The 24,476-nt window shown below is 37.7% G+C and overlaps 1 protein-coding gene across 3 annotated transcripts in view; it reads right to left on the reverse strand.

Moving 5' to 3' along the window:
• BTBD10 (BTB domain containing 10) overlaps positions 1-24,476 on the reverse strand; it is a 96,178-nt gene that overhangs the window by 3,233 nt on the left and 68,469 nt on the right. For all 3 annotated transcript variants that reach the window (XM_021002044.2, XM_021002045.2, XM_021002043.2), the window contains 5 exons: positions 24,178-24,463; positions 19,718-19,820; positions 12,054-12,174; positions 7,846-8,043; positions 5,230-5,340 (listed from right to left, as the gene is read on the reverse strand). In XM_021002044.2, coding sequence (XP_020857703.1) covers positions 5,230-5,340; positions 7,846-8,043; positions 12,054-12,174; positions 19,718-19,820; positions 24,178-24,463 — 819 coding nt within the window. The remainder of the gene's footprint in view (positions 1-5,229; positions 5,341-7,845; positions 8,044-12,053; positions 12,175-19,717; positions 19,821-24,177; positions 24,464-24,476) is intronic.

A 24,476-nucleotide genomic window follows, 5' to 3' on the forward strand; every position in this document is an offset into this window, starting at 1 on the left:
CCACTAGATGGAGCACCAAACTCTCTCAGCCCTATGAACTCTACATTAGGTCCATCTTGACCTTCACCTTGACACTTAAAAACCTGTGTGACCTTGGGCAAGTCACAACCTCTGGGCCTCAGTTTCTACAATTGTAAAATAAGGGTATTGGACAGATAGCCTCTGAGGTCCCTTCCAGCTCTAATGCCATGAGCCTAGTAAACTGTATGTAGCTACTTATATCAGGTATCAGTGATTTAAAAAAAAAATTAAAAATGGCCTATTTTGTAGTACTTACAGTAGAAAAGTAAATTAGCCAGAATTTCTCACTTATTTAAAAGTAAAAGAAAACCAATACCCAAAATACCATTTTGTCAATGCAGCAATGCTGCCTATGTTTCTCAGAACTAGAATGCCAAGAATTAACTTTACAGTCGTAGGAAACAACCCTGCAGCTCCAGGCTTACTTCCTCCACGTTCTGGATCTCTTCCTATGGTCTGTCACAGAGTCAGTGAAGCCACTACTTTGACTTCTCAGATGATAAGTGTGCTGGCTAGATCTCAGAACCTTGAAGATATTGGAAATGAAGCAATAAGAGCATAGAAACGATATGCTCAGTCCTTACAGTATCCCAGAGAGTGAAGACCCCCCTTCAACTGGTTATTCCCAATGTTATAGACCAATTCTCATCTCCTATTTTCAAGATTATCTCACGATTCAAAATAAGTATCTTCCAAGGCCAAAATCCTCTCCCCATACTCTCATTTTTATCTATCTAAGCTCAATCTCTCCAAAGTTTGTATCATCTTTGGCCTTCCCACTATGGTATAGGGAAAAGAATGTTGTATATGGAGTCAGAAAAGCTGACTACCATTTCCTATGTGTGTGATCATGAGCAAGTGACAATCTTTCTCAGCAGATGACCTCTAAGGACCTTTTCAGCGGCTCTAGATCTATGATGTCACGATCCTCTACTGTTATGCTCACTTTTATCCTACCAAGCATCTATATAGTACTTTAAGGTTTGCAAAATACTTTACATGTTCTGTAAGGTTGGTGTTCCTATCATCCTCAGTTTACAGATGAGGAAACCAAGGCTGAGAGGTTAGAAGACTTGCCTACCAGTAGACAGTTAAAGTGTATGAACTGAGATCTTCCTGACTCCAAGTCCAGTAATCTACACTCTGTTTCACAGTCTTTCCATCTTCTGGTGCTAACAAAGTTTGGCTCTTTACCACCCCAAGTATCCCTGGTTGGCCTATGCAGTACTGGGAGTTCCTCCTCTGCCCCTTGAAGCATGGGGCCAAGATGAGAAAGGCATATTCTTTGCTTCTCTCTCACTTTTAGAATGACTTTCTGCCCTCATCCCCCAGCAACCTCTCTTTTTTTGGAGATTCATTCTATCCATCTTGGTCACAGAGTCTAAATCTTTGTCTTAGTATTCTACTGACCTCCAGACCATTCCCTTTTCCTTCTCAAGGTTAATGCCTGGAACAGCTCATGGCCTCTTTTCCACCAAAACCACTGCCTTCATACTTGGAGACTGCAACATGCATCATTGATGATGGACCTTGGAATGTGCTCACCTGTGAGTTCATCAGCCTGCTAAATGCTCATGACCTCCAACTCCATGTCACCTCAGCCACAAAACAGGGATTATCATATGATGACTTTGAAAAGTAGATCCCTACCTCCGTGTTTCAAGAGCTCTGAAATGCCCATTAAGTGTAACTTTACCTTATTCTTCCTAAACTTATTTTTTTGTCCTTCCATCCCTTCTTGTTACCCAGTCCTTCAGCCCTGCTCTGAGATCTCCTTTTCTCTTCCTTCACAATTGAGCCTATATTTAATCACCTTGACTTTAAACTATCAACTACCTTTAAGAATTGCTCGCCCCTTTCTCCTATCACACTGCTGAGTTTCCATACTTTGACAAACCCCACCCAGCCTGGGTTATTCCCACTAACCATCTTCCTCAGTCTCAAGTCCTTGTTGCTGAATGTTGAAGTCACTAACCTGTGCCAACAGGAGTCCCTAAAAATTTGCATTTTATAATTTCAACTTTGCCACTATGCTGCATGAAAACTTAAGACTCTTCTCTAATCAGCTATCCCATTCCAAATATTCTCTATCCTTAAATTTCCTATACAACCTTCATATCTCTTTCCTTCTCAGCAGTAGATCACCTCTCCTCCTACTTCATTAAGGAAAAATGGAGGGCATTCATTGTGAGCTCCAACCGTACACCTCAAAAACTCTCTTTGCCCCTTTCTTCTCTGTTCCAGTCTCTAACGGATAGTACCTTCTCCTTGTGAAAGCCAATTACTCTACTGGTGCTCTTTATTTCATCCCCTCCCATCTCCTCCAGAATCTTGCTCTGTTGATCATTCCCCTTTGTGATCTTCGCTCTCTCCTTATCCACTGCCTTTTCTGTCACCTACAAATATATCCAGATTTCTCTCACCCTTTAGAAAAATCCTTCCCTTGAATCTATTATCCCTCTTATCATCATCCTAGATTCCTTATCCCTTTGGAAGCCTAACTACTAGAGAAGATACTTGTCAATACTTGTTACCTTCATTTCTTCACCTCCAACTCTCGAGATGATGCCTTGCAATTTGGCTTCCAACACCACCAACTGATTAAAATTTTTATTTGTTTGCTTTTTGTTAATATCGTTTTTGTGAGGCAATCGGGGTTAAGTGACTTGCCCAGGATCACACAGCTAGAAAGTGTCAAGTGTCTGAGGCCAGACGTAAACTCAGGTCCTCCTGACTTCAGGGTTGGTGCTCTATCCACTGCGCCACCTAGCTAGCTGACCCACAAATGATCTTTTAAAATACTAAGTCAATGGCCTTCTCTTGGATCTTGTTCTTCTTCCACCCTCTTGGCATGGGCATATCCCAGGGCTCTGCTCTTCTCTCTCCACACTTTCTGCCTTTATGATCTCACTAGTTCCCATAGTTTCGGCTAATCTCTATACAGATAACTCCCAAATCTATACGTCTAGCCCAGTTCCAATCTCTGTCTTGAATTCTAATCCCATATTACCAGCTATCTGCTGGATTATCACAGAACGTGTTCAAAATAAAGCATATTTCCCTTGAAATCCCTCTTCAAAACTTGCCTTTTCCCCCTGAGATTACTGTTCTAGTAATAGTAACCATGGAGTTCACACACACGAAGTAATCTGACTCACCCACTCCCTAATAGTCTACCAATTATCAGGCCTTGTCGATTCTTCTTTCATACCCAGACCCTTCTCTACACTTATGTGGTCTCTTCCCCACTTTAGGAGCTCACCATGGATTATTATCAGGCTAATTTGTCGCCTGCTTATCTGGAAATAGTCGTGGTAATAACAATTATGATAGCTAACATTTTATATAGTGCCTACTATGTCCCAGGCACTATGCTAAGCATTTTATAATTATCTCATTTGATCCTTACAACAATCTTAGGAGAACTTTGCTATTACAATCTTCCTTTTACAGAAGAGGAAACAGGCAAAGAGAGGCAAAAGACCTGCCTGGGGTCATACAGTTTAGTAGGCGTCCGAGGCCAGATCTGAACTCAGTCTTTCCGACTCCAGAGCTCTATCCACTGCACCCCGCTTGTTGCCTCTTCTAGTCTCTCCCTTCTCTAGTCTATCCTCCACAAAGCTACCAAACTGATACTGTCATTTTCCAATGGCTCTCTCTTGCCTCTAGTACAAATGACAGTTAACTTCAACTTAGTATTTAAAGTTCTGCATAATATATCTTCCACTTCCCTTTTCAGTCTCTTCCCGGGATCAATTCCAATCAAGCTGTCTACTCTTCAAACACAGCTGTCCTTGAAGAAGTGCTCCCTCCTTCCCCAGGTATGGAATTCCCTGCCTTCTCCTCTGTATCATGAAAAATCCCTTATTTCCTTTACAACATAATGTCAGTACCACCGCCTACACATACCCTTCCTGATTCATTCTTGAAGTTGTCAATGCTCTTTCCCACCAAAATGGCAGTGGGCAGAAAGCTAGCCTGGAGGCCAGGGACCCACTGGCTCAAGTCCTACCTCTGACACATGCTGGTCGTCCCCTGAGCAGATCGCTTTCCCTCTCAGTGCTCTGGGTGCTGAGTAGCATTGGTGGAAAGAGTTCCCTATATTTATGTAATCACAGGTTCAATCCCTATCATAGATGCATTCTATTTACTTGTCCGTGGAGATGTTGTTTCCCCCAGTACACTGTATGCTCCAGGAGAACATGGAGGGTTTCATTTTTGTCACCGTCTCCCATACTGCCATCTACAAAGAAGATGCTCAAAAGGAATAGTTTGGGAACTGAATTAGGTTACATTAATAAAACTCCTCCCAGTTCTGCTGTCACTTCAATGCTTTTTTACCTTCCCTACTCTATATAATGAGAGGGATGATATTTATATTTTTAATATATAAAATAACATATTATATATTTATATATAAATACAACATTCATGTATTATAATAATATTTATGTTATGTATTATATATAAATATATTTATGATAACAAAGAGTGGTACAGCTAGCATTTCTATCACATTAAGATGATTAACCTTTCATCAGTGATACTATCAAAAGAGCACTGGATCTGAAGTCAGAAGCCCTGTCTATAAATCATGGCTCCAATACTTCCTTGCTATATATATAACAGGTTCTCTAAATCTCACAGGTTTATCAACTATAAAAATAAGATTAATGCTTGTACTACGTTAAAGGTTTTTTAGGAGGAATGTGGTTCTTTTAAAACTATAAACTCTATTAAATTGGACATTAGGTAGTGCAGTTGATAGAGCACTGAGCGTGGAATCAGGAAGACACAGCTTTCAGAGCTCAAATCTGGACTCAGGCACTTAATAGCTGTGTGACCCTGGGCAAGTCACTTAACCCTGTTTGCCTCAGTTTCCTCATCTGTAAAATGAGCTGGAGAAAGAAACAGCAAACCACTTCAGTATCTTTACCAAGAAAACCCCAAATGGGGTAACAAAGAGTTGGACACAACTGAAACAACTGAACAATAATGTGTACGGTTGGTGGCTATTTGTTATTTAGAAAACAGTTCCAATAACAGTAACTTATCAGACTTCTTTCTTACACTTTCACCCATAATCTCAAAGGCTTCTATTTTTTTCAAGGGGAAAAAAAAAGATGCATAAATAGTACACCCCTACCCCTGAAAAAAAAAAAGCATTAGGAAGAGAAGACCCATTGAGGAGAAACAAACATGTCTTACCTTCTATACCCAATCGAATTTTCTTAAGACCTCGTTCCTTCAAAACAGATTTGGCCACATCTCTATTTTCAATGTATTTGAAAAATCTATACAACTTTGTGCTATAAATAACTGGGGACAAAAAGCAACAGATTTTAGAAGTTAGTATCAGAAATAAATCTACTGAAGTTTTTTTACCTTAAATTCATCTTGCTCCACAATCAGCAGGGCCTGATCACCCTAAAACCCCACAATGGATGCAGTGATGCCAAAGGATGACTAGCCAACATGACACAACAGTTAAGTTCAGTAGAGTTAATATACAAGCAGATCTCTAACAGGGCTGAAACAAGAGAAGCTCTGACAATCCATCAGGTTACTACAGCTTAATATTGAAACCCAATCCATCAGAAAAATAACTCAATTCTAAAAAACCGTTTTTAGACACCTGACAAAAAGAGTGTGTGTTTCTTTAAAGACAATGGCCCACAGACACAGACTAAAACCCTGTCAAACAGGCAGAATGAAGGAGTGAAGGACATGTTACAAACCATTTAGATGATTATCATCCCCCAAGGGTACAGAGACAAGACACTTTCTGAATTTCATGGATTGAGCTACTATTATAATTCCGAAGAAGTGTACAGACCCCCCCCAACTATTCTTCACTTAGGTGGCCACCCCACTCACTACTGATGTTAAAAGGCAGATTCGAGCAAGTTCTGCCCAGGTTAGTCTGTTTAGGTCAAACAGGCTTTGCAAAGGACAGACACTCCACTGACAACATGATGAGTCTTCCAAATGTGCTGGGGACTTCAGGGAGTTAGACAGATGGGCCTTCCTCGCCTTCTCTCTTTCAGGTGGAGTTATCTCCCTTAAAAGGTGAACTGCAAAGGTTTTTGCAAAAAAAGAAAGACACACTCACAAACCAAACATGCTGGTTTATAAGATCCAATTAAAAGGAAAATAAATACTTGCTTTCTCTGGAATAAGTTTGTATCTATTTCTATGTCCTTAAAAATGCTGAAAATTTGAGAAGATTTGTCACAGCTTCACAGAATGGATGACATCACAACCATCATTATTTTATAATACTTCCTAATTATAAGAAAAGGGCTGGCAGAACTATCTTCATCTCCTACAAATAAATCCTCTTTGGTTAAAATATCTTTCTCAGAGCAAAACAGGAATTGAAAGTAGTTAGTTGAACTAAGGAAAAAATGTTTTCAGTCTGTAAGCTTCAAAGTTTAAGATAAGTTTCAAAAATCCCTTTTTAAAGAAGTAAAAATGAAAAAACAAAAACAAAACTGTGCTTCATAATGATCTGAATAAAGTAATTTCAAACTTTTTCCCATCCTCTGCAGGTGAAAGTTTTGGTTTTGAAAAATAAATCCCAAAGTTTTAAGAAATACATTTTACAAACATGACAGGCTTCTAAAAAAATCTTTTTGCATCACTTTAGTCTTTTTGATAAATCATTAATTCTTCCTGTATTTTGTCTGACTTGTGCAGCAAGACATCATAAAAACCAAGTTAGCAGAGACCCAGGACCAAGGGTATGTATGGTAATATCAGCTATCTAGTAGCAGTAACAATAGTAGTAGTAACAGTAGTAGTATACTGTTCACAAGAAAGAACACAACACTTATCTGAGCACAACATGGCAATTTATAGCTTAAACAAAGAAAATAATTTTTAAACAAAGAAAGTACTTTTAAGAATCCCAAAATATTTTCCCCATTAGACGATGTCATAATGAACTGAAACAGGAAGAACAAACCATCACCCCCACAACAAACCCCAGGAGTTTCAGTATCTTTGTGTTTCCTCCAGCTTACGTTCTATATCCAGGCCCTGGAAAACCTTGGCCTTTACAAAGTTAGCAATTTGAGTGACTGATACGTTCTTCTAAAAAGATTAAATGAAGATGTTTATAAAATATATGTGTGTGTGTGTGTGTGTGTGTGTGTGTGTGTGTGTGTATCTATCTATCTATCTATCTATCTATCTATCTATCTATCTATCTATCTATTTCATTGGAATTCTACCCTAAAATTTTCTTCTCATCTGAGAGGAAATCTCAATCACTTCCAGGAAATTCGCCAAAGAGAATTAATATATGCCTCATGTATGATTTACCAAAAATATCAAAAGCTCTGGCAGGGGGGAAAAAAGGGAATAAAAATGTAATTAGAAAGAGAGAAGCTAAATGATTAGTGCTTTAAAAAAATGCAGATATCGCCTTAGGGAGCAGAAAGAGCAAACAAGCAAAAATACTATGGTCTTCTAAAGGTATTTGTGGGTCACAATACTATCTACAAACGGACAGGTTATCAAACAAAATGAAGCTCTTTCAGACCAAAACTCACTTCCACGGGCCAGTTCATTTAGGCTTTTGGGTCAAAAACCACTATAATCTACAGTGACCAAAAAGCATTCTAACAAACCATTCCTACCTTTACAAGATGTTTCTAAGAGTTACTCATTAATAAAGAAAAGACATTTGTTATATGTAGTAAAATTCTAAAATAAAAATGTATTCTTTTATTAAACTGAAGTTAAAACAAATAAACTAAAGATAAGGTGATAAACCAGCAGCCCTGGACCAGCAGATAAAAGACATTTCCCAATACTTACTCTGTGAATATTCTTCGCCCATCTGTGGTGGGTATTCTTCATCCCAATCAACCACATCATCATCTGTGAGTACCACTATATGACACTCTCTTTCACCACTATGGGCACTGGCCACCATCAGAGGGAGGATCATTTCCTCTAAATAAAACTCAAATTGTCTACGAGCACCATCATTTGATAATTCATGCATGAGGGCACCTGAAATCAAACCCATAAATATATCATGATTTTTGGATGACTCATGATGAGTATCAGCAGAAAGTATAAAAAGACTTCTATCCATCTTTGAAAAGCCTTCCCATCCCTCTGTGATTTAGACTTTCCTTGAATAAAGTAAACCTGTGAATCTTGACTAGCATTTTGTTTATTATCTTTGATGACCTCATGTGACTGTGTCTCCTACCCACATAAAGTAGAGTCATAGATTATCAGAGCAGAGAGTACTATTCAGCTCAAGTTCATTTTGTCTATAACAAGCTTACTGTTCTTACTCCAGAAGTTGGCAACATATTCTCTTGCTTTGTTTGGTCTTTTACTTTGTCTTTCCCAACCCCCCCCTTCCAGCGTTTGACTACATGCTCAATGAGGGAAAAAGCAGTTTTTATCTAACCACTTTATCATACCAAATACCTAGTAGAATATTCTGTGTCTAATAAATGACTGCTGAATAAATAAATGACTCCGGTTCTGATTAAGTTTATCAATGACATTATTATTGAGGTAGACTGGAGGAGTGAAAACCTAGCCTGTGATACAAACTGGCTGTATGACTCTGGACAAGTCACTTAAAAACTCTAAGTTGCAGAGGTGTCAAACTGCATTGGTTGAGAGAGTTTCTCCTCCAGAAGTTCTACATGTCTATAAAACCACAGGTTCAATGCTTATCTTCTTGACATCTGTTAGCCAAATATTGACTATTTTGTAGAGGTGTTACCTGACAAAAACTTGAATAGGAAAAGAAGTTTTTATGCAAAAACAAACATTTCTCAATATGTACATTAACTCAAATTACTCACACTAGGAGGTGTTTACAAACCTCAAATTTTATCATCACCATTACTCCTTTTCCACCTTCTTTGAAAAATACCCAGAAAAAGTATCAAGAACACACTGGAAGGAGGAGGGAGGTTTGGTAATAACAAAGTAAAAGACCAAACAAAACAAGAGAGTATGTTGCCAAGTTCTAGAGTAAGAACAGTAAGCTTGTTACAGACAAAATAAACATGGGGACCTAAACAGTACTCTCTGCTCTACAGTAATGGGGATGACATACAACTCTACTCCATGAGTTCAGTCATAACATACTGTAATTACCAGTAAAGAATGGAGTTTTTACTAGAAAATCAGAAAAGATTATAAAAGTCAGGGCTCAGACATTCTGTGTTCCAAGAAAATGAACTAAAAGAAGGCCTGGAGATGCTCTGAACTGAGTCTCTTACCCAAAGGCCTAGGCAGATTGGGGAGCATCGCCCTGGAGCTCTCCCTCCTAGTAAACAGAGTTGAGGTAGGACGCGAGATAAGGAGAATTACATCACGTTACATGGAGGAAAGGGAAGGTGCAATTCAGCTGAGAGCTTTCTCTACTGTCATGGAGGAAATCTAAATGTTAAAGATGAAAGATCAAGGACCAAAAGGCCCTGGGGACAGACTTTCATTAGCTCTCCCTTTCACTACCTGCCTTCTAAATATTGCCCCTTTTACACTTCCTTATTTTACAACAGTTCACAACAATGAGATTTTCCAGAAAAGGAAAATCTTTGCTGACAAATCCAAAGCATTTTGTCTAAGTAGGAAAGGGCAGAGGGTAATGGAAATGAAGGTCAGATAATTGCCTATCTTCTACAATAGCCAGCCTGACATTTTGAGAAATTTTCATGGGCATCACCAATCACTCTATGTCACTCACTCCCCTTACACACATACACCTCCAGTTGCTCCCTATCTACTCCATAAAATACAAAATCTCTGCTTGGCATTCAAAACCCTTCACAACCTAGCCCCTTGCTACATTTTACTCCCCATCACATAACTCTTCAATTCAATGACATTGGCCTCCTGGCTGTTCTACTCCCCTATCTCTGAGCCCTAAGCATTTTCTCTGGCTGTCCTCCATGCCTCAAGTCTGCCTACTGACCTCTCAGGCTTCCTTAAGTCCCAACTAAAATCTCATCTTCCATAGGAAGCCTTTCCCAACCCCTCTTAATTCTACAGTCTTCCCTCTCTTAATTATTTCCTATTTATCTTATAGAGAGGATGCTTGTACATATTTGTTTGCATGTTTTCTCCCACTTTAGACTGTGAGCCCCCTGAAGGTTAGGACTATCTTTTGGTTCTTTTTGTATCTCCAGCATTTAGCATAGTGCCTAGCACACAGGACGTGCTTAATGTTTACTGGCTGATTATTTCAAGAACGAGGAAGTAAGCTCCCAAACATCAAGTGTCTTGTCCAAGACCACCATGCTTGTCAGTGACAGACTCTGGAGCAGAACTCAAATTCTCTAGACACTACATACAGTTCAGTGTTCCTTCTGCTATAAATATACTCATCAAATTTTAAAAAGAAGCCACATTTGGCTGAATACTTGTAAAGTTTAAAAACTACACCACTTTTCCAAAAGCAGCATTTGCTATCAGCAAGTCAATTAACTCTTTGTAGATGCAATATTTTAAAATAATGTTAATTTTTGGTGGGCACTGTAGACAAATACACCCACACATCCACACACAGAGCCATTTCTTTTGTATTTAGGCATTCCTTTCTACTCAGACATCCAGTCTGACCTACAGACCAGTCAAGCCTATTTAACAACCCTAGGGCATGACCAACCAGAGTTTGGGTATTTTTCCCCCCAGAAAATAAAAAACAAAAACAAAAACTTTTTTTAAACTTAATTTAAACTAACAGACATGAGCTAGCAGGCCAACACGGTCCAACCACCTATAACTTCTGACTATGCAAGACCAACTCTGAACAAGGTTTTGGTTCACTAGATTCTTTCAAAGTACGTTCTCTTTTACGAAACCATTGAAACCAAAGCTGAGAACCACTATCAGTGACGAAGATTTGAGTCAGAATTGAGATATACCTTCGATGAGCTGTCTATTAAATACCAATACATTTATGGATCTTTTCAAAATTGATTAATGATTAACACTAGGCTTTCAGTTATGCACTTTTGTCAAGTTAATGTTGGTTAATACTGATTTTGCTTATTTTTTTTTATTACAGCTGGTTGCAAAACTAACCGTCCCCTTCACTGTTTTCAACAAAAAATTCTATCTCTAGGTTTCAGTTTCCTCATCTGTGTAAAAAAAAAAGGGGGGGTGTCATCTCAAGTGGTAACTACTGCTTCTAAAGCTAAGGTCTTATGAATAATTATACTTACTATATCCTAAAATAAAACAATGCATTGTTAGATACAATTGCAAAGTATCACTTAAAAAATTAGTACAGATTACCTTGAATCCTAAAATTATACACCCAGTTCATTTGGTTGGATGAAGGGTGATGAAATTTTCAGTCCCAGCAATTCTGAAAAACTAAATTGTGGTGAGATCCCACCTGGACAAGAGGGAATGTAGCACAGTGGACAGAGAGCTAGTTTCAAAGCCAAGAAGACCTGGGCTTCAGTCTCATTTGTGACACCTGCTGACTGTGTGATCCTGAGCAAGTCCCTTCCCCTGCTCTCTCAGTAACTATAAGCTGCAGACAAATGGCTGACTTGCAGTGGTAGAGGGAATTTCCTTGTCTGGGAGTCTATCACACCAATGAAATCACAGGCTCAGTCAGTCACTGCCCTATAATTTATACTGACAAAATATGCACATACAACAACAAAATTACAGATTCTTGAAATGCGAAAGAAAAATTTTGGTCGAACTTAGGGTCAGACATACATATGCTATTAGTTTTCAAGCAGCACTGTCACATGGCAGATAGTAGCAATGACTGGGTATATCAACACTGGCCTCTTAAAAATCACCAGAAGATTGTGAGTATCATAGCCTACAATTAAGAATACTACATTTTAAAAGTTCAAAGTTCAAAAATCACACAAAGATCCTGAAGACCTTAGGGTATATAAGGATGGAGATCTTTAAATATTTTGCTGAGTTAAGTAACGATTTTCCTTCAAATGCATTACAGCTCCCCTTAAAAACAATCACCACACTGTCTATATACATTTTTCCATAGATATTGTACTTACTGAGATCTCTACATTTTATAGTACTATATTCAAAAGAGATACAAAGATAGTCACACGCTTCTCTTAGTTCAGGAATAGATATGCCATCAGGACAACGGATTATTCCTGTCTTGTAGTAATCCTGGAAAAAAAAAAAGAATTAGCAAAATATCTAGTAGCCTAAAACAGTAGCCCTGAATTAGTAACGGCATTACTAGAAATAAAAGGAGAGAGAGAAAAGAGGATACCACTTTATCATATATCTTTCATCACAAAAAAATTCAATTCAACAAATGTTCATTAAATACCTAGTATTATGCCAAATCCCTGTACAACATACAAGATTAGAGTTAAGCATTTATTAAGTGCCTATTAAATGGAAAGTACTATAAGTTCTGACATAAAAACAATAGTCCCTGGCCCTAGGGAATTTATAATCCAATAGGATAGATATGCCATGTATACAAATACTTATTACAAAACACTGAGATCAAGACTACATGCTCTCAAAAAACTTGAGGAAGAAGAGATCAATTTGTCTTTTGCCTAACGCCTCAAACAAGGATCACAGTAAATGCTTAAATCATTCGTGCACTGAAAAAATGAGGACCTCAATTAGAATGGTGACAGTTCTAATAGAAAGGAGGGAACATATGTGAGCACTATTATAGAACAATCAGGATTTGGGATAACCAAACAGAGAAAGTGAAGTCAAAGATGACTTGGGTGACTGAAAAGAAGATGGTGCTACTAACAGAAATAAGGAAATGGGAAGGAAGGGTGAGTAGAGAAGAGAAGACAATGAGTCAATTCTGGAAATATTAAGTCTGTGGTACTAATGGGAGATTCAGGAATAGACATAGGAGTTATTTGTACAGCTAAAGATTAGTGAAGACATGGTTGTATTAGAGCTCACCAAAGGAAAGAGCAGAGCTAAAAAGGAACAGGATGTGGACAGAGCCCCTTATGCTAACCAACACTAAGAAGGCAGGTAAGAGAGTAGTCATACATACAGGAGAATCAGTAACGACTCTGTCACAGAATCCAAATTAGAAGTGTTTATACAGAAGGAAAACGGTGGTCAAGTACTTCCTTCTTGTCATTTGCATCACACTGTGATGTCTTGACTAACTTGTGAACTGGATTTACATGAAGTAGAGTTGTATTTCCACAGTCATGGAAGTCCAGTGGCAAGACAAAAGTCAGGATGACTGGTAGACTGGGATGCAGTGAATTACCTTGGCATATCTGACCAAGCTCTAAGCACTCCACAGCACCTGCTTCAGCCACCTTCATGGAAATTAGAATAAATTGTTCTCGTGTGCCCATTCCACCAGGGGAAGTCTTCACATGTTTGGGGTAGATACCTCCTAACTCACCTACAGGTCTGAGGCCTATTGGGTACCCTTGATCTGATGGTTCTTAAATCCTACTTTCTGCAAGAAGCCTTTCCTGGCCTCCTCTACTGCTGGTGCCTTCTCAGATCACCTGCCATTTACCCTGCACTACATCATGTACTTAACATAGCTCTTTGCATGTTGTCTCTGCTATTAGAACATGAGATTCTTAAGGGGCTGTTTTTCCTTTTTTTTTTATTCCAATTGCTTACTTAGCATAGTTCCTTTCACACAGTAGGTACTCAATAAATGCTTGTTGATCTTTTATGCCTTTACATTAGCCAATCCCCCTTCCAGCCCCCTAATCCCACATACCCTGAATGCATTATCTCTTTAATTCCACCTTGTAGGAATCCTTTCCCCCTCCTCTCCCTCTTCATTAAGAGAGTAATTCTCAGGTCCAGAGCCCTGAATGTTGACTGAATTGTTTTGGGGAGCCTGTCTCATAAAGGGATCGGGTTCTTTTTCTCACCTTTGGTTCTGCTTTACACTCTTATTCTGGAGCACCCGAGAAAATTGCTTAAAGCTTAGGTTTGGGCTTATGTCTAGAGTCTCCCCCAAAATGGAGGAAGAATATACAATGCAGATCAGGTAGAGGACAGTTATTTATTTCCTCTATTCAAAAGAAATACTTAACTAAGACGACTCATAAGCATGCCTTGACAAAAGTCTTTAAAAAGCAGTAACACTATAACTACTATTATGTTCTTCTGGAAGGCTGAAATAAACATTGAAAACGTGAAGCGGTTTGTAAGACTGCTAAATAAGTATTTTTCATTTCACACTGGTTCTAACTTGCCTGAACCATTCTCTCCAGGTCCAAATAATATGGAAAGGACAATGAAAACCAAGAAGAGGTTAACAGATTTGGAATTAAGAGGTCACACTGTACTGGCCTTCCTGGAGCAAGAATTCAGTATGGAAATGACACACAAATGTATGCTTAGAATATAAAACAAAATGGAAATGACAGAGGCCATCAGCATAACGCTATGTAAGAAATATGATTTGCTCATGAGTAGGCCTAGAAGAGACAATATATTAAAAACAACAATATCATCCAAATTAATTAAGGTGGTATTATAATTCAGTGCTATACCAAACTACCAGAGGATTATTTTGTAGAATTACAAAAAAAATACTTAATAACAAAATTCATCTGGAGGAACAAAAGAGTCAAGAACCTCAAGGGAAATAATGAAAAAAAAAAATTAGGTAGAAAGGGATCCTGGCAGTACCAGATCTCAAACTGTATTATAAATCAGCAATCATCAAAACAATTTGATAATGATTAAAAAATAGAGACATTAACTAGTGAAACAGATTAGGTATAAAACATAATGAAGCAAATGCAGCCTATTGTTCAACAAATCCAAAGACCCCACCTAAAGGAAGAAGGACTCAAATGCTGGCAAAACTGGTCCGATAATCTGGCATAAATCAGTTTTGGTCTTTTGGACCAAAGAACATTAACGTGCTGTTGGTAAAGTCATTCTAGAAAGCAATTTGGACCTCCACCTCAAGCAAGATAAGCTCGAAAAGGATATATGACCTAGACACAGAAGGTCAAATCATAAAAAAATTAGAATAAGGGAAAAAAAAACCTACCTTTTAGATCTATAAGAAGGGAAAAGTTCACTACCAAAGACGGAACTCAGAGGATCAGAAAAGATAAAATTGGCAATTTTGAATTCACAAAATTAAAGGGTTTGTGCAAACAAATCTAATGCAACTAATAGTAGAAGGAAAACAATTCACATTAGGCAAATAAAAAAGATTCAGGGAAAAAAATCTCTGCAGCAAGTTTCTCTGATAAAGCTCTCATTTCCAAGATATCCAAGATATCCAAGGAACTGATTCAAATGAATAAAAATAAGATCCATTCCTCAATTCATAAATGGTCAATAAATCTTCTCAAGGGAATAGGTACTTCTCAAGGGAAGAAATTCAAGCTACCCATAGCCATAGATCATAGACTTTCCCTGCATTTAAAAAATGCTCCAATTTATTAATAATTAGAGAAAAAAATAAACCTCACATCCATGTCACACCCATCAAACTGGCAAAGCTGATAAAAAAAAAAAGACAAATGTTGGAGAGGCTATGGGGGAAAAAAAGGAACATTAGCACACTGTTGGTAAAGCCATTCTGGAAAGCAATTAAGACCTCTACCCGATGAGCTACTAAACTGAGCATACTCTTTGATTCAGTTTTACCATTACTATATACACCCCAATGAGATCTAAGAGAAAGGTGAAAGTCTTCCTTGATGTACAAAAAATATTTATAACAACTCTTTTTGTAGTAGCAAAGACTTCGAAAGTAAGGGGTGCCTATTAATCATGGAATGGCTGGACAGCATGTGATTTTCATGAAACATGATTACGCAGTAAGAAAAGAGACAGTTTTGGAGAAACCTGGGAAGATTTATATGAAGAACTGATGCAGAGTAAAATAAGCAGAACCAGGAAAACAATTTATACTATAACATCAACACTGTAAAAGCAAATTTCCAGAAGGGGGAGCAGAGGAAAGGAGAGAAAATTTAGAACTCAAAATCTTATAGAAGTGAATGTTGAAAGCTAAAAACAAATAAATAAGTAAAATAAAATAAAGCAAATTTCCAAAGACAAGAACTCTGATCAATGCAATGAGCAATCATAGTTCCAAAGGATCAATGATGAAAAATGCTACCTCCAGACAGAGAGATGACAGATTAATATGCAGAGTCACATATTTCTAGACATAGGCAATATAGGAATTTGTTTGCTTGACTAATTGTTGCAAGGTTTGGGGGGGGTGTTCGGGGAAGGAGTAGAGGAGGAAAAAAATAAAATTTAATTTAAAAAAGTGCTAAGTAAGGTCCAGCACAGGGAGGATCAGGCAAGACACTTCATAAAAGAGATGGAATTTGACTTGCGCTCTAAATGATAGCAGGAATTCAGTAGCAGACCTAGAATGGGAATGGGGTGGAGGGAAAGTGGACGTATTTAAAGTACAGGAAACAAAGACACCAGGGAAAGAGATGGGAAAATAGTACCTGATAAGCCTGGCAAATTGGAAACAAAGTAGATGTTCATCTATTGGAGATTGGCTAAAAAAACTGCAGGAACATGAATGAGATGAGCATTATTGTGCTTTAAGAAACGATGAATATGATTAACAGAGACATACAGACTTATGTGAGCTAATATGACGTGAAATAAGTAGAGATAAGAAAACATACATAAAATCTACAACATAAATGAAAAGAACCACAAACAATAAAAAGAGACTGTTGCAAAATCACAAAGAACAAGTCAAGACCCCAAAGAAGATATTAGAAAAGACACTCCCAATCCACTTCTTTACAGAGGTGGGTCAATGGATATGGAACACTGCATATATATTTATGTTTTTATTGTTGTTCTTCAGTCCTGAGTCTCTGTGACGCTGTTTGGGATTTTCTTGGCAGAGAATCTGCCATTTCCTTCTTCAGTTCATTTTACAGATGAAAGAACTGAGGCAAATAGGGTTAACTGATCTGTCCAGGGTCACACAACTAGTAAGTGTCTGAGGCCAGATTTGAACTCAGGAAGACAAGTCTTCAGGACTTCAGATGCCAGCACTGTATCTGCCGTGCCACTTTCTCAATATATGGATTGGTTTTGTTGATTTTTGTTGCCTTCTTTTTCTTTGAAAAAAAAATGACATTTGTTATATGGAATAGCTCTCTGGGAGAGGGAAGGAGGAAAGGGTAGGAAGAAAGAGGGAAAGGATACTAGAAGAAATTCTGGTGATGTGAAAACAAAAGCATAAAAATTTATTTTTAGAAAGCTCAAGTTTTAAAAAGGTAGAAGGTAGGCTTGCACCAGGTTGTGGAGGGCCTTGAATGCCATTAAAAAGGATTTTGAGCAGAAGAGGAACATAGTTGGATCTATGCCTAAAGAAGATTAAAGAGGCATGAGAGTGTATGTGGAAAGTATCTGTTAGGAAACTGCTGCAAAAATCCAAGCAGGTGGTCATGAGGGTCTATACTAGGATGGAGGCAACAGGGACAGAAAGAAGGGGGAAAATTGAGTGATATTGAGATGAAAGAAAAAAAAACAAGTAAATCACTGGATAGGAGAGATGAAGGAGAAGACAGGATCAAAGAAAAAGCCAAGGTTTCAAACATGGGAGAAAAGACGATCACTCTATTTAAATGGTCCTGATTAAGACAAAAAGCCCATGAAGTAGATACAGAAGAAATAGAGGTGGGAAAAATAAGGAGAGTATAATGTCACAGAAGTCAAGGAAAAGTACCCAGAAGAATGGGATAGTCAATAATGTAAAGGGATGGGGCAGCTAGGTGGCACAGTGGATAGAGCACTGGCCCTGGAGTCAGAAGGACCTGAGTTCAAATCCAGGCTCAGACATATATTATTTCCTAGCTGTGTGACTCTGGGCAAGTCACTTAACCCCAATTGCCTCACTAAAGAAAAAAAAATGTAAAATGCTACAGAGAGGTTATGGGCAATGAGGACTGAGGAATAAAAAGACCATTAATTTAGTATGTAGGAGATCACTGGTAACCTTTAAGGCAGTAGTTTTAACAGAGTGGTGCAGAAGGAATCCAATCACAAGGGGTTGAGAAGTGCATACAGTGGCAAAGAAGTAAAGGTATGTGGCATAGACAACTTTTTTCCAATTAATGAATACATGAAGGGGAGGATAAAAGTGAGATAACAGGTGACTAGTGTAGAACAGTCAAGGGAACGTTTGGGGGGGTTTTTTTGGACTGGAAAACCCTAAATATATTTGTAGACAGACAGAAGGGGTCATCAGGAGCTGAGAGATTAAAGATTATGAGAGAATAAGGAAACGATGAAGTCAAGGGCACATGGCAGTTAGCCCAAGGGGCTTAAAAGTACCTCTTTATCTGATAAAACAAAGGAAGAGAGAATGAGCGATGATTCTAAGAAATAAAGAGGCAAAGAGAATTCCAAATTCAATGACCTCAATCTTCTCAGTGAATTAAGAGGCTAATCATCTGCTCAAGCATAAAGTCTAGGTACAAGTCTGGGAACTTTGGAACTGAGGATGTAATGGAGGATGTAAAAGGATAGCAGAGTTGCAAGTAAAAACATTATCTTCTGGCTCCTGGTGCAGGATTCTTTGCATGTGAACTTTTTTTAAAAAATCCATATTGCTAATTTTCATATGAAACCAACCCAAATTGTGGCCTTTTCATTCCCTTTTCAAATACTAAAGAAAACCAGGTAGATGAGTGTCAGGATCTAAGAGTTAATGAAAGGTAGTGGAGATGCTTATGCAGCAAATGTATATAGTCCAAAGAACTTCACAGAAAATTAGGCTAGTTTCAAATAAAATTTTCTAAGTTGTACCCCAGTCCAAGAATATAAAATACAAAATGTTCAAGTGAGGGGTCTTTTTTAAATTAAGTGTAAGGATGGATTGTGTTCTCCAAGAAATATCCTATAATCTCATCAATCTTATATGCCTAAATATTCTCCTCCTCTTTTATTCACTCCTTAAGCACCTCAGAATAAAGAGGGGAAAAAAGACTGACCACCTAAGCTTTTAGTCTATGGCCTCTGGCTACACATTGCATTAATTTTTATAAAGCAAAATAAAAGTTTTTAAATTGTACAAGCTGTTTAAAGCTGAATCTTCTTCATTATCGAACTGAAATTACAAGTAGGGAAATGAGCTAACCTAATTTAATTCTTTCTGATAAAAATAAACCTGTTGTCAAATTAACTTTGAAAGCTGAATGTAAAGAGTCAAAGGAGTTGTGTCTGAGTTCTGCCTCTTCCACTTCCTTTGTATCTGCCCTCATTTCACTCCTCTAGGCTGCTGCTTCCTTATCTGTAAAATAAGGAGTTGGAGCAAGGTGATCTCTAAAGTCCATTTCAACTCTGAAATACTTTAATTCCTCCATAACTTTCTATATTCTTGTCTCAAATAAGTAACACATAAAGCACAGGAGATCACCTATTCATCCTTATGTGAAAATTTATTGGGGGAAATTTTGCAATGGACACGTCACTCCTAAATATACTTAGCTGAGTGAAGCTGTAACAAAAACTTACTGCATACAAAGTAGAATTTGCTCCCTGCCCAAAACCTTCCTCTACAAAAGGTCACCTAGCATTTTTTTATAATATATCCCTTTTTCTCGCTAAAAGGTTATCAAACATTAAAATGGTATCAAAATGGTACCCAAATAGAATGCAACACCTAGTTGTATTCCTAGTTCTTTGTACCACAACATAGTCCATATACCTGAAAATACTTAACACTCACCAAAATAGCTCGAAATACAGTAGAACCAATTCCCTCTGCTACTTCATACTCTCCTTTCTCATTAGGACGTGTGAAGTTGTGTTCTCTTCCAGATCCAAACATCCTATCACATAAAATAATAAAAACAAATCAAAGTTTCCTCCAAGTGGGATAAAAAAAATTTAAAGTTAAAATTATTTCTCTTTACTGTGAAATGCAAATATTAAAAATCATTGGGGGCAGCTAGGTGGCACACAGTGGATAGAGCACCAGCCCTGGAGTCAGGAGGACCTGAGTTCAAATCTGGTCTCAGACCAGACACTTGACACTTACTAGCTGTGTGACCCTACACAAGTCACTTAACCCCAACTGCCTCACCCACCCCAAAAGAAAATTATCACAGTAACTACAGAAATTTCTGTAGAAATATAACTGACAAAGCAGAAGTGAAAGACCTCTTAAGAGTTGTTTACTGTAGTTCCATCCTAATGGAAGAGAATATAGAACAGTAGCCTCTTTATCTATAAAATAGTAATAAAATTCCTAAACTGTGCAATACACATGTTCAAGAATTTCCTTCTGGGCAGCTAAGTGGTGCAATGGATAGAGCACCGGCCCTGAAGTCAGGAGGACCTGAGTTCAAATCCGGCCTCAGACCAAACACATGACACTTACTAGCTGTGTGACCCTGGGAAAGTCACTTAACCCCAATTGCCTTTAAAAAAAAAAAAGAATTTCCTTCTAAATGTTGGATACACATTGAAAAAAAAAATTCTTACCCTAAAGCTATGATCTTATCAATTCCTTCCCACAATGCAGTTAATAATCCATTCATTAAACTTTGCAGAAATGGAGAGGAGGGGCAAAAGAGTGGTGCTGGCTAAAGAAGCCAACTTAAAAAAAAATACACTCCCATAATCTTCATTTAAAATTGCTAGCTTACTGTAAAAGAGAGAATAAATAGAGAAAAAAATGTATATAATAGGCTAGAGAGTTCAGGGGATGGATAGGAGGTAAAATTTTATTTTTCATAATCTTTTAACTATATGTAAAAATATCATGCCATCAATCATTGCCACTTACATAGAAATGAAGAACAAATGACTAGGCAGGGAAAGAACAGGACTAGGAAAAGGAGAAAGATAAGGAAAGGGAACTTAAATCAATATCCTGAATAACCTAGTATTGGATTCCATTACAAAATAAAGCACAAAGTATAAAATATGGAAAGGTTAAATTTTTGCAAAACACACACCAGCCACTTTTGCAATAACAATAAAAATACTCTTAAATTGTTCATCTTTATATCTAAGTGCCTTGCATGCATGTAGTGTGAAAAAAGATAATGGATGCACAAATGCTTTGTGGAAGCTAATTTACAAAAAAAAATTGTCTAGAAATTTAAAATGCATAGTCCTCATACCAAATTTAAAGGTTTGATCTTTACTGTAAAAAGTCATAATTCTAAATGAATTATGTCCTAAAGTAAAGATGGCCAAGTATCCAACAACTTCCCAATTCACAAGGTTTCTGCTCTTACTGTAAGTGAAACCCATACAGAACAAAGCCTTTTTATTCAAAACTTTCCAAAAGCCAACCAAGTACTTTTACAGTTCCCATGAATATTAATTTCCATTCACAATGATATACTGTAGTCCTTTTAAATGAAAGGATGCCTTCTTTGTTTAAAAACAAAAAAAAAAGACTGTCTTTCAGGAATTAAATGTCACACAGTTCTCAAATACTTGAACTGGACCAAAAGGGCAAGCTAATATACTTAGATCAGTCTGGAAATTTTTAACAAATCCCACAGGCACCTTTGAATTAAAATGTGGAATTACAATTTTAAATACAATTTCAGATATCAGCTTTTTATACTTTCTAAAGTTTAGATAAGCGTGTATAGCACTAATAAGTCTCATTTCCTTAAAACACCCTTTTCCATGTGTGTCTTAAAAAATAAGTAAATTCCTGCCATGGATTCTCCCCCCCTGGACCCAACATAATTTCATTACTTTTGCCCTTTAGAGTGCTCTGGTTACTCTTTGTCTTACCCCATTATCTAACACAATAACAAATGCCAAAAAGAAACAAAACACTCAAATGCAGTATAAGCCATTCGCATGTGTCCCAAGCAGACATTTCTTTCCCCTACATACCTCCCCCTTACCCCTCCATTTTCACACTGGAACCAATGAGGTCAAAGCTATTTGTTTTGTAACATGGTTGAAGGCTGCTTAGTTTTAATTATGAATATACTCTACTCACAATTAGGTTAGCATAACATAATAGTGGTCAATCAAAAACTAAGCTTAACATTCCAGTTCCTGCCTAGCAAACTCTCTTGAATAGGAACTACCATGAAAAAAAGATTATATATCTAAAATCTTCAGCATAGCAGAGCTGATTAGTAAGTACCTGCACAGGAATTTCCTTTGAGGGGTAGATAATAGCCATAATAATAATAATGGTATTGCTTTAAACTTTGCAAAGCGCTTTAAATGTATCGTCTCATTTGATTCCTACCACAAATCTTTGAAGCAGGTGCTATTATTCCCATTTTACAGATGAGGCAACAGACTGAGAGACGTTAAGTGACTTGCCCAGTATCACACAACTAAAATCAAGTGTCTGAGACAGTTTCAGTGTTGAACTGGTGACCATGAGTAATGAAATATCCACAGGATATTGTGGAAGAACATGGATAAAAATCATGTTAGATACTAAAAGAATGGATGGGTTGTCATCCGCACACCAGGAAGGAAGTAACCACATAGACAAGTTAAGTGGGTTCCCTTTCATCAAAGGCCTTCAAGTAAGCACTGGATGACCACTTGTCTGACCTTATATACAAGGCATTTCTGTTGGGTGTAAGTGGAACTGGAAGTTCCTTAAACACTAAGGTTCTCTGAGATCATGGAGCCATGGAAGTTTTGCAACACTTCAGAGTAACTTCCAAAGATTAATATATTTCAGAATTTGGGCACACCCTCTTTCTCTTGGCATCTATCAAATGCTTGCAATATAGAAAGCTATTAAGTTTTTATTATTAAGCTTTATTACTATTAATCTTTATGTTAACTTTTTCAAATTAGTAAGAGAAAAGGGGTAGGGGAGAGGGAAGGTTTTATCTGGTAGGCTTGTGGTGATACCAAAACATATGTTGGGCATATGTTCTTAATCTTTTTTTTTCTTGTTGTAGACCCATGTGGCAGTCTGTTAAAAACTATGAAACCCCTCCCAGAATAATATTTTTAAGTAATTGAAGGAAATGCTAAATTTCCATTAGAACTCAGTGAAAATATGTGATTTCTTTTTTTTTTTTACTCATCCAAGTTCACAGATGTCCTTAAATTCTGTCACAGACCCTGTAGGGATCCACACATCCTAGGTTAAGAATCCCTGTGTTAGAGAAACCTAGGGAATTTTCTGTTGCATTATAAAAAAGGGGAAAAAAACCCTAAAATCTGCCATTCAAATGAAAGAATAAATAAATCTTACATGTGATAATCTCTTAAAATTCTGTCATTGTTTGAGAGTGGGTTGAGGGAATCAAGGGGGAAACGTTCAGTTATTTGTTGTTGTTCAGTCGTTTCAGTCTGGTCTTCACTCGCCATGACCTCATTTGGGATTTTCTGGGCAAAGATACTGGAGTGGTGTGCCATTTCCTTCTCTAGCTCATTTTACACATGAGGAAACTGAGGCAAACAGGCTTAGGTGACTTGCCCTGGGTCATACGGTTAGTAAGTGTGGCTTACTATCACAAGGCTGACTTGAACTCTGGTCTTCCTGACTATAGGCCCAGCGCTCTATCCACTGCGCCATGTAGCTGCCCAAAAAAAATTACAGAGGAACAATTTTTTGGGCTCAAAAAACTTTCTAAGCAATTTAAGCTGTCAAAGAATGGAATGGTCTACATCCAAAAGAAGAGAACACCTGCCACTTTAAGTGTTTAAGCAGGTGCTAGATGACAAGAGATTCCTGCTGAAGGTTAGGAGCTTCTAAAGTTCCTTCCAATTCTAAGACCACAGGACAATTACTTATTGATTCTGGGGGGGGAAAAAAGGAGTAAATTTTGGTAACCTTTTCAAAGTCATAAATACTATTCTCAGATACAAGAATATCCCAATTAACAAATCCTATGGGACCAAAGCTCCTTAAAGAGTTAGTCTGGGCACAGATTAAAAAGGGACTGGAAGAAATTCTACTCTGCATTATTTTCACTGTGGTATACAGCTGGGTGCTATTTTAGTTTGTGGGCCTCCCATGGTCCCAGGTGAAGGGGTAAAACCAAAGGGAAAAGGGGAGTGAGGAAGAACCCTGGAAGACCTATCCCACAGGACTGGCCTCGGGCAACAAAGTTTCTAACAACAAAATATAATACTAAAATACATGTTCTTCATGAACGCAAGTGTCACTTGTGTTTCAAAGAGTTCAAATAACAATTCATTTTATAGTTAGCTATTACTACTAATACCAACCTGCCCAACATTGTATTTGGCTGTGCAGTAAAAATAGATGGATCTACAACAAATCTAGTATTATCCACAATTAATGTTACTCGTTCTGATGTTCTTATACTCCGAGCTCCCTCCTTTGCATTCTCATACACGAATATCATTTCCCCGGAAGTCTTACAACCACCATCTGAATTTGACTGACTACTGTTTCTGCTGTTGTTCCCAACACTGCTACTGGAACCATTGGGGGATGCTTTTTGAGGACGAGGACTACTTGGGCGGGAAGAACTATGATCTTTTTCTCGTTCTGCAACAGAAAA

This window comes from Phascolarctos cinereus, unplaced genomic scaffold, assembly GCF_003287225.1.
Source record: "Phascolarctos cinereus isolate Bilbo 61053 unplaced genomic scaffold, phaCin_HiC Scaffold_9;HRSCAF=440, whole genome shotgun sequence".
Lineage (NCBI taxonomy): Eukaryota > Metazoa > Chordata > Mammalia > Diprotodontia > Phascolarctidae > Phascolarctos > Phascolarctos cinereus.